Source organism: Dreissena polymorpha, chromosome 1 (assembly GCF_020536995.1).
Source record: "Dreissena polymorpha isolate Duluth1 chromosome 1, UMN_Dpol_1.0, whole genome shotgun sequence".
In the NCBI taxonomy this organism is placed as follows: Eukaryota; Metazoa; Mollusca; class Bivalvia; order Myida; family Dreissenidae; genus Dreissena; species Dreissena polymorpha.
In genome coordinates, this window is record NC_068355.1 from 47,109,249 (window position 1) to 47,120,502 (window position 11,254).

An 11,254-nucleotide genomic window follows, 5' to 3' on the forward strand; every position below is an offset into this window, starting at 1 on the left:
CATCTGTTGTTAATTATTTAATGGTAAATGGAAAGTTCATCTTTTAAATATAATATTTGTAGTCCATTTTATTACACCCCGACCACTGTTAGTGATGGGAGCTTTACTGGAGTCATACACATGTCATACTCTTTTCCTGTCATGTCACCTTGTTTTTACCAAATGTAGGAATTTCGTCAAACCTGCCTTACATTTTTACCTTCATACGGTAGTGTACAAAATCTATTCTGCTCTTGTGGCAGCCCAAGGTCAAAGTCACACTTTAAGGTCAAATACCATGCAAACAATGTTGGCAGTGTTGAAAAACATGTAAAATGCTTGAAGACTTATGCGTTGGCTGTTTAACATTGACAAGAAAGCCTCTTTCAAATGATTTTGAATGGACCGCTTAAAGATTTTCTCTCAAAGTTTGCTCAAATGTGAGCCGTGTCAAGGATATTTTCATTACCTACGCTGCCTGACAAATGCCACACTTAAAGGTGAAGTACATGACAGCCACTAAAAAAAGATAGACAGTTGTGTGTGTGTGCTCCTTAAATGTTTTACAACTTGCAGGATTTGTTTTTAATTTGCTTTAATTTAACTTGAAAAATGCAGATAATGTAGACAATTTAAGCAGCTTTGTGCCTGTTCAAGGTTGAGGTTACACTTGAAGGTCACTGTTACTTGCAGAGATATTCATCACCTGTAACAGAAAAGCTGATGATGATGCAAAAAAGAAGCGTTTACTGAAATGTATGGCGATCAACTCCTGGACCTTGGAATTCCGAATGTGTTCTTAATGGCACAACAAAATGGACAGAAACTGATTGAGTTGATTGTAAAACATCACATATATTACAGGTATATCATATGGCTTTTCCTTTGTAAAGAATTGTAGACACATAGGTTGTTTTTTTCTATGCAACAGATATCATACACTTTTATATGTTCGGTTTCTTTGAGTGAGTTTCCTTAAATTGTATTCACCATTAGGCACTGGAATAGAAATTTATTAACAATTATGAAATTATTTGATAAACTACTGTTTTGAAGTTTTACTTATGATTATCTAAAGTATCATGATACCAATAAAATTGAATTAATTTATTATTAAAGGATATCAGGGGAAATATCGCAGTTCTGTGATAGAATGAATGATGTAAATGGTGCATGGTCAATGGTGACTACCCATGCAGACCTTTTCCAAGGAATGTTCTGCTACAAGCCAAAGATGCTGTGTGGGGATGACGTGATTAATTTATGTCAAGTGAATTATGGTCTGCAAGGCTCTAATGACAGATCCCTTGAAGATACATCAATATTTGGATGGGAATTATTTCTACAAGCCATTGAAGGTAATTACTTTCATAAAGATGTTGGATAATTACTTTATGGCTCAAGTTTTGCTGTCAATTCTTCAGTCTGTCTGCTTTTTAGCCCACCTTATGCACGAAGTGAAAGAATGACAATGTATATGGGCACAAGATCTCGGCTAAGTTTGATTATGGACAACATCAAAACTGTAAAAGCATTATAGAATATAAGGAGACAAAATATATTTCTTAAAAATTCTTGTGCTTTAAAAGGACAGTTTTTGGAGTGTCCAAAAATGTCCCTTTATTAAACCTGTCAAAAGAATTTGAACAAAACTTTTTTGAGCTCGTACCTTTTTTATTTTGCCTGATTAGCTCCATCGGGTAAGCATTGGAGTTTCAAAGCAGGGGTCGTGAGTTAAAAGTTACACTGTTGGGTAAAATTTCCCAGGGTATATTTGATGTCAGTCATTGCGACTAAAGTCAGTCTTATCCAATAACTTATTCAAATGGGAAAGTAGTCAGTTGCTTATTGGGAAATTTGGTCTGTACTGATAAAGTACTTACCTAGGGGCACATGGTAGCACAGTGACACTGACCACCACTTATAGGCTATACCTATACAAAGCATGTATTGAACATGATTGACAGCAAACAAACATAGACTTACATAGTCCGCTGGGGTCGTGCTAAAACCTTTAAATTTGCTTTAAATCAAAGTGCTTCCACCTACAACTTTGAAACTGCATATGTAGCTGCACCATGATGAGTTCTAAACGCCATACCCATTTTGGGGTCACTAGGTCAAAGGTCAAGGTCATTGTGACCTCAAAAAAATCGCACAAGCTTTCATTTCTGAAAAAATGCACCCACAGCCGAGCGTTGGCACCCGTTATGCAATGCTCTTGTTGTATCTTTTTACAGCTTTTAGGACACAAATATGTAATGTTTTTGTATGAAATTACATTAAGTAAAAACTGTTTTTTGTTTCAGCTGGCCAGACTGATGTTTCCTTTGAAGATTTACTCACTTTTATCACTGGAGCATCAACGCTTCCTCCTTGTGGTTTTTACAAATTGATAGACATCGATTTTTATTCATGTGATGGCAGATTGCCTTCAGTGTCAACTTGCGCACTGCAGCTCTGGCTTCCAAGAGTTACAGACCCAGACTTGATCGGAATCATGATAACAAGGGCGTGTAAAGAGTCTCATGGATTTTTGAAAGTCTAAATTGATTGGGTGATTATATAGTTAGACACAAAGGACATTAGTTTTTTGTTTCTTAGATTTTATTTTCAATGATGTCTAGATGGTTTTGGTTTGGGGAGGGAAAACATAAAACAAATTTAAGGAACACCAGTAACGACTCTAATAACCTCACATTGTTTACGCAATACGATAAATGTAGTATAGACGATTAATATATAGGTAAATACTTCATAAATATTTTTGGCTTTTAGTAGCTTAGATCTGCAATTTGAAACAGTGTGTAACTCCTTTGTTTTTAAAGGAAATGTTTAACATTTCAAGCCACTCATTAAATAGCAAATACGAGAATTGCTAGTTTTTACTCATCAAGTAACGACTTTAAAGTTTTAACAACAACTAGAGATAACGTAATTATGTACCATTTCTATGGTAGCTTTTGTATATTTTTGGTTTTTAAAAAAGACTTGTAGACGGCTCACGCAAAACACAAATTAAATTGGCCATCATATATGTTGCATTTTCTAGTTTGACTAATTGAAAGAATAAGCTATTCTCCCCCCAAGTATTTGCTTTACTGTTTAGGCTTACTTTCTTTTTAATGTCCCCGGTAGGGTGGCATATAGCAGTTGAACTGTCCGTCAGTCAGTCTGTCCGTCCGAAAACTTTAGCATTGCCCATAACTTTTGCAATGTTGAAGATAACATCTTGATATTTGGCATGCATGTGTATCTCATGAGGCTGCACATTTTGAGTGGTGAAAGGTCAAGGTCATCGTTCAAGATCGAAGGACAAATATATGGCTTCAAAGCGACGCAGTAGGGGGCAATGTGTTTCTGACAAACACATCTCTTATTGTTGTTTTTATTTAAGCTCACCTGAGCACAACGTGCTCATGGTGAGCTTTTGTGATCGCCTTTTGTCCGTCGTGCGTCGTCAACATTTGCCTTGTTAACACCCTAGAGGCCACATTTATTGTCCAATCTTCATGAAATTGGGTCAGAAGATTGGTCTCAATGATATCTTGGATGAATTCATAAATGGTTACGTTTGCTTGAAAAACATGGCTACCAAGGGGCGGGGCAATTTTCCATTTATGGCTATATATGGCTATAGTAAAATCTTGTTAACACTCTAGAGGCCACTTAGTGTGTTTTAAACCGAAAGTTTTTCCGGACCAAAACTTTGTCAATTATCGTTTGATTTTAAATGAATTGGTACATTTGTTCACCATCATAATACGGTGTGTCGTGTGAAAAAAGTACGTTGATAACTCCAATGTCAAGGTCACACTTGGAGTTCAAAGGTCAAATGCTTGTCTGGGCAATTAACTTTATCATGTATTGTGAGATTTTAAAATTATTTTACAATTTTTTTCAAAATTATTGGATGGTGTTTCACGCGAAAGAATTACGTCAATATCGGTAAGGTCAAGGTCACCCTTTGAGTTCAAAGATCAAAAATGATAACTCAAGAACGCTTACATTTAGGATCATGAAACTTCATAGGTACATTGATCATGACTGGCAGATGACCCCAATTGATTTTCAGGTCAATAGGTCAAAGGTCAAGGTCATGGTGACTCGAACCAGTACAATGGTTTACGGATGATAACACAAGAACGCTCACGCCTAGGATCATGAAACTCCATAGGTACATTGATCATGACTCTCAGATGACCCCTATTGATTTTCAGGTCACTATGTCAAAGGTAAAGGTCAAAGTGACTTGACACAGTAAAATGGTTTCTGGTTAGAATAATGTTAGTTTATGAAGGTAAAGGCTTTCAAATGCATTATCAATTGTGCATTCTTTCATATTTAAATGTTATAAACTTCAGATTGATATTACTTTTGTTTTAGCTTAGTAAACAATTTACTGTTATTGTTATTTGTTGGCGAAAAAAATCTTGAAATGCAAATTTAGAGTGTAGACATTTCAGCTGTTTATGTATTTATGTTCATATTAAAAAGCAAAATAATGTTTTACTTATAAAAAAATCATGCATTTTTATGTGAGGACATTTCACTTAATGTGAAAACATGTACTTCGCTCAATGCATTTTATGTTGTAACGATCTAAATGGAACTTGATGCAATACACATTTAGCAACAAATCTTTATGTAAACTAACACAGCTGACTTTTTTGATGTGCTTATTAATATTTAGTATCCTCATATTGTTGCATTTATTGTTATTTCTTTACTTTAATAATCACTGTATCGCATCATTGTCCTGCATTGTGTCCGTGCTATATATACTTTGTCTTTATGTTAAACGTTAATGTCTTTTTATATGCCCGTTTTTAAAAACGGGACGTATTATAGTTTCACCCTTGGTGGCGGTGAGCGGGGGGCAGCGTCCACAGCAGTGTCTGCTCTCTAATTCAAATAGTTTTCATCCGATCTTCATCAAACTTGGTCAGAAGTTGTGTCTCGACAATATCTAGGTCAAGTTCGAATATGGGTCATGCCGGGTCAAAAACTAGGTCACGGGATCACTTAGTGCATTTCAAGGATTAAGCATGGTGTCCGCTCTCTAATTGAAATAGTTTTCATCTGATCTTCACCTAATTTGGTCAAAAGTTGTGTCTAGATGATATGTAGGTCAAGTTCGAATATGGGTCATGCCGGGTCAAAAACAATGTCACATAGTGCATTTCAAGCATTTAGCATGGTGTTCTCTCTCATTGAAGTAGTTTTCATCTGATCTTCACCAAATTTAGTCAGATATTACATCTAAATGATATCTAGGTCAAGTTCAAATATGGGTCATGCCAGGTCAATAACTAGGTCTGGAGGTCACTAAGTGCATTTCAAGCATTGAGCATGGTGTCCAAAACCTTCGAACGGGCGTATCTTGTGACAGTTTGGCACTCTTGTTCTTTTTTAAAAGTGCTAAATAAATAAACTTGCGTATGATGCTACAAATGTTCGTAATTGTTCACTACCTTGCTGTCTAGGTCTCTTTAAAATATGATTGACATATCAAGAGATTAATAAAGACTCAATTTTCCCTTATTGTTAATGGCTTTTGTTTGATAACTTTAACTTCGGGCATTTGATGTAGTTTATGTATTTTTTTATTTTTCTGAAATTGGTTATTAAACGACAGCACAACAATATATTTGGGAACTTGATTTAATAAAAACAAATAGTTTTATAATTAAAAGCTTCTGAGTGGATTATTGACTTTACCAAGAAAGGGTGGTTACCTTGAATGGCTTTTTCTTTGAAAGGTGTATTCTTGAAAATGTACAATTCTGAGTGGTGGTGAATGCTAGGCTGTTACAGCTATCGTATACCACACGATTCAATTCTATTACTCTATTGTGATTGTGTGCGTGCATCTGTGCGTGCTATGCTCAATCCACTTTATATTATGATCCATCTTATTTTGAACAATTGTTTAATGTCTGTTTTAAAAATAATGTTTGGTATTTACAGTTCATTTCAGGTATATACCCTAGAATGTTGCGACTGTAGTTAACGATACGAAGGTGGAAATCTTTTCGCAAAGCTTTTCACGAATCTAGTTATTACAAAATTGTGTAAAAACAAACACAAATGTCCAAATATGATCTGAACAAACTTTGTAACATGCTTAATTCTGAAAATAATTGTAACAGTACTTTGTTATATTTTGAAAAGCTTTAGAAAAAATTGACAGTATCTGCAAAAATTAGCCGTTAAAAAATATTAAAAGATTTACTAGTCTATTCCCTTGGACCATTTTAAACTTTAATTAAAAAGCTGTTAGTTTTTTTTCAGTATGTTTTGCACTACACATGTACTAGTTGTACTCCGTATATACCTGTGCTTACATCTTCTATATGCAATATCTAATTATAAACAAAAACACACTATTGGTTTCTGTTGTTATTTTTATTTTAATGAATACCAAACAGTTCAATAGTATATAGGGAATATTATATTGATGTGGTGTTCTGGGGAGTTGTATTCCAAAAGTTTATTGTCTAATGTTGTATTCAACCAGCCCAAAGGGTTATGTATTGATAACAGTACATGTATATAGAGTCAAGGACCTTGATGTAGGAACACCATAACTATGAAATATTTATTCCCCCCTTCGAAGAAGAGGGTGTATATTGTTTTGCACATGTTGGTCAGTCGGTCGGTCCGTCCACCAAATGGTTTCCGGATGATAACTAAAGAACGCTTAGGCATAGGATCATGAAACTTCATAGGTACATTGATCATGACCCCTATTAATTTTCAGATCACAAGGTCAAGGTCACAGTGACTCGAAACAGTAAAATGGTTTCCGGATGATTACTGAAGAATGCTAAGGCCTAGGATCATGAAACTTCATAGGTACATTAATCATGACTGGCAGATGACCCCTATTGATTTTCAGGTCATTAGGTCAAAGGTCAAGGTCACAATTACCTGGCTGCCACTACAATGGACAGCCCATTTGGGGGGGGCATGCGTGTTTTACAAACAGCCCTTGTTTGAAATCATTTGGCACATTTGTTTACCATTATTAAACGGTGTGTCGTGCGGTATATTACATCAAAATCTCCAAGCTCAAGGTCACACTTTGAGTTCAAAGGTACAAAATGGCCATAAATGAGCTTGTCCGGGGCATAACTATGGCATAAATTGTGAGATTTTAAAATCATTTGGCACATTTGTTCACCATAATTGAACGGTGTGTTACGCGAAAGAATTATGTCAAGGTCAAACTGTGAGTTCAAAGGTCAAAAATGGCCATACATGATCTTGTCCGGTCCATAACTTTGTCATTCATTGTGAGATTTTAAAATTACTCATTACATTTGTTCACAATCATTGGACAATGTGTCATGCAAAAGAATTACGTCGATATCTCCAAGGTCAAGGTCACACTTTGAGTTCAAAGGTCATAAATGAGCTTGTCCGGACCATAACTATGTCGTTAATTGTGAGATTTTAAAATCTTTCGGCACATTTGTTCACCATCATTGAACAGTGTGTTGCGCAACAGAATAACGTCGATATCTCAAAGGTCAAGGTCACACTTTTAATTCAAAGGTCAAATATGGCAATAAAGGATCTTGTCCGGGCCATTTAAATATGTCATTCATTATGAGATTTTCAAATGACTCTGTACATTTATTTTGTTTAGTCATTGGATGGCATGTCATGTGAAAGAATTCAAGAGTTCAAAGGTCAAAATGGCTATAAATGATAATGGCATAATAATTCTAAAAAATCGCCATCAATAAGATGCTCTTGTTTTGTGAAGACAGCAATCAGGACATATAGCATGTGTAAAAATGTTTTTGCTTGGTACATGAGTATTTCAGTTATTGTAAGGACATGAACTCTCTTTTCAAATCCATCTACTCATATAGTGGCCATTTGTATTTGTCCTTTCAAAACTAAATGCAGTAAACTATTAGCTAAATGTATTCACATATCACATGTGTAATTAAAGCTCTTTGGAACAGTGCTAGTTGGTGGTAGGGCATATATGTGTCATTCGACATTTCATGCTTAGTTTTATGCTATTAAAGCTTGTTTTGTTCTTGTTGATTTGGGCAGAGAAAATACTCAGTAGAAATAAGATTAAAACTGACTTAGATATTCTTTTTTTTGCCCACTCTCTTGGCTTTTATTGAAGTTTTTGAAACTGTGTCAACTTATTATTAAAAACAAGGTACGTCATGGGTAAAAATATTACGTTATAACTAATTGGGTCATTAGGTCAATGTCGCAATTTGTATGTCGCACATTGTATGTCAAAATTGAAGCCCATAACTCTGTTAGGCCTATAGTGAGACGAAACGGCAGTAGATCATATATCGACATTTAAAATCCACGGTGATCATATACATATATGCAGAGTTTCACAGTAATCCATTAATTGAAAGCAAGAGATGTGGATTGTGTTTTTGCAAACACTAAGAAGTTAGTGACTAAACTTTAAGACTGTACAGAAATGTTGATGTTCTAATAACTTTGACTTTGGAGTAAGTGACCAAAGTTGTGTCATATAAAACTACAAATTCTACAATCCATGATGATTATACCTGCCAAGTGTATACAAATAGTTTCAATGTGTCTTACATTTGGATCTGCTTTTAACCAGTGAAGTTTGATTTCTATATGTATATGTATTTCCTCATGTTGTATATTGTTGTCCGTCTGTGTCTCTGCCCGCCTCTTAAGCCTCAACCCCTTCAAGTGTCAGGATAATTCAACACAGCGAAACGATATGCAGATTTAGTCTGATAATCACGGTCACACTTGAAACCATATACTTTTAATATGTTATGCAAAATTATTGTCTTAAAAAGTATAAATCTTTACTTTGTCATATGCGTCTAAGCAGTGTTTAATTATTACAAAATGTAAAAGGATAATGTTGAATCGTTATATCCTGAATTGCATTTAATGACATGGTTAAAACTTACATTTTGTAAAAGCCGCAGGACAATCATAGAATAAGCATAGGAATCTTGTGATTTCACGTCATATATTAATACATGTAAATACCATGAGCGGACGTTGAACACAATTTCACAAACAAGATAATCGGATCATAAAATTTTCCCCGGATACGTCTCAAATAACAATAAATAATAATAATTTGAAACAAATCAAGCATTCTATTTTTGAAGATATGTTTTCTTTCGTTCAAGTCATCGAAACACATGTCCTCCTCGATTGGTTTCCTATTTCACACACTCACGTGAAATAAGTAAGCAGCCTTCCGGCGGATTTGTTACTGCATATTGAACATTCTTAACACTTGTCTGCGAAGATGACGATATAGAGCTAAGGCCTCATCTGATGTATTTGGGTAGGAAAGTGAGTCATCTGCCATGACACCGATTAATATATCATACAGATCTGGGTCACAGCAAACTGGCGTACGAAATGTCACTTGTGTCCGGGCAACATTTATGTCATCCTGGTGAACATCACATATGAAGTTGCGGCTACCCCACAGTTCCGGATAATTGAACATTCTGTAAGGCTGGCCATTTGGTGCATTCGAGTTCCGTGACTGTCTGATAGAGTGGTTGTTCCACATTGACACTGCCAAATCCAGCTCTGTCTATAAAAAATAGTCGATAAGAGTTGATAATTCTTAGTGTAAACCTATTTATTTAAGGTCGATTGCATAGAACGCCGCAGGCTTATTGAGACACTATCGAGTCCATTTCCTGGGATGAACCAGTACTTGTTATCAATGGAGGAGATAATGAGAACGCTCCCAAGTGGGGATCGAACCAACTAACTCCCAATCGCTAGGGCTCGACATCAACTTAACCACCGCGACTTTGATAAATCTTGCTTCATAATAAGATATGTGAATGTCTGTTCTAAAAAAATTACTTATAAATTATTGCCAAAAAACGGGTCTACAATATTATCTAACAATTAAATTGAGCAAGAGTTTGATATGAATAACACCAGGGGTGGTATTCTAGAAGCATCTTAAGTTAAATTTTATTTTTATCCTTAAATTGGGAATTTTTCTTCAGTGTTTCATTTCATACTGCAATAGTGAGGCATCGAAAATTACATCAAAATAACATCATTATGTCAGTGTTATTTGAGGAATACCAAAACAACATGCATGTCTTTATTTAGTAAAGAAATACAAAACATTGTAATTTTGAAATTAAGTGAACATATTTAAGAAATAATTTAAGATGTTTCTGGTTATGACATCAGATATTTTTTCTCAGCGGCGTGTTACTACGCATTTAGATTATGTTGTAAAATGCTATCTACCGTAAAAAAGGTAAGTAAATATCTACCTGTATCAATGCCTTAAAACAGAACCTTATTATGTTCTTGTCTATGTCACTGGCATAGAACTCGCCGTTTTCCTGAAGATTCTTGAAAATATCCATCCAGTGTTGGATATGCTGCCGTCGCAAATAACTCCACCAACCTTCGATTCTTTGGTTTTGTGTACTTGCACCTTCAAGGTATGATGTGTCATGGTCACTATGTCTCTTGAACCAGTTTTGCATGTCCTTTATCAAAACATTTTCTGTACCAAAATCGCCTCTTACCATGTACGCAGTTCCACCAATTATCTCCAAGGCCTTCAGAAAGTAACCTCCAATCACTTTGGGATCGTTGTTTGTGGTATAAACGTTTAACCACACCATCTTTCTGCTGAATTCACAGATGCAGCCGTGTATACAAAGTCCATAAGGCTTCAATTTGTCATAGCCGTCAATATGCCAAATGAAGTTTGGCCCAGCATCGAAGTATGACCGTCTGGCAAATCTGTGCGCAGTTCTTAGTCTGACACCTGAACATATATAAAGTTATCATCAGTGATTTTTTTAAATATTGTGCACACAAATGGTACTACTGGCATCAGTTTCTGAGAATAAGACTTCAAACAAATATTTGTTTGTATAAAAGTTCCTAACTAATAAGGGACCTCTTGTTATGAAGCTTTTCACATTTATGTTTCTGCCACTTTTAAATAGATGGGAACATTGAACTTACAAAAAAGGAACATGTTCGGTTGTTCTCTGCACAAAAAATATTAATAGGGCGATGATGTTTACAAATTACGAAAGTTTCATGAAAAACGGTAAAATGTTCGAAATGCGACACATGTGTGCACACCCACTTAGACACATTTTGTTTCATAATTTAATAATTACAGAGAAGTTGAGCAAATTTTACCTTGTTTTATCATCCATAGACACTTTATTAATCAAAGTACACACCATCCATAATTGCATGTAACTGCATATATGTAAATGTT

General features: G+C 35.2%; 2 protein-coding genes across 2 annotated transcripts; one reads left to right on the plus strand and one right to left on the minus strand.

The window, feature by feature from the left end:
- The first annotated feature begins 718 nt into the window (after positions 1 to 718).
- On the plus strand, positions 719 to 2,691 carry LOC127879006 (G2/M phase-specific E3 ubiquitin-protein ligase-like). The gene is made up of 3 exons (XM_052425594.1): positions 719 to 843; positions 1,099 to 1,337; positions 2,289 to 2,691. The coding sequence occupies exons 1-3, from the start codon at positions 734 to 736 to the stop codon at positions 2,525 to 2,527; spliced, it is 588 nt and encodes a 195-aa protein (XP_052281554.1). The 5' UTR covers positions 719 to 733; the 3' UTR covers positions 2,528 to 2,691.
- A 6,515-nt stretch (positions 2,692 to 9,206) lies between these two features.
- On the minus strand, positions 9,207 to 10,782 carry LOC127878967 (uncharacterized). Its single transcript, XM_052425536.1, has 2 exons — positions 10,281 to 10,782; positions 9,207 to 9,571 (listed from the first exon to the last, which is right to left on the minus strand). Exons 1-2 carry the CDS (start codon positions 10,638 to 10,640, stop codon positions 9,236 to 9,238), a joined length of 696 nt encoding a protein of 231 aa, XP_052281496.1. The 5' UTR covers positions 10,641 to 10,782; the 3' UTR covers positions 9,207 to 9,235.
- Between the last annotated feature and the right edge of the window lie 472 nt (positions 10,783 to 11,254).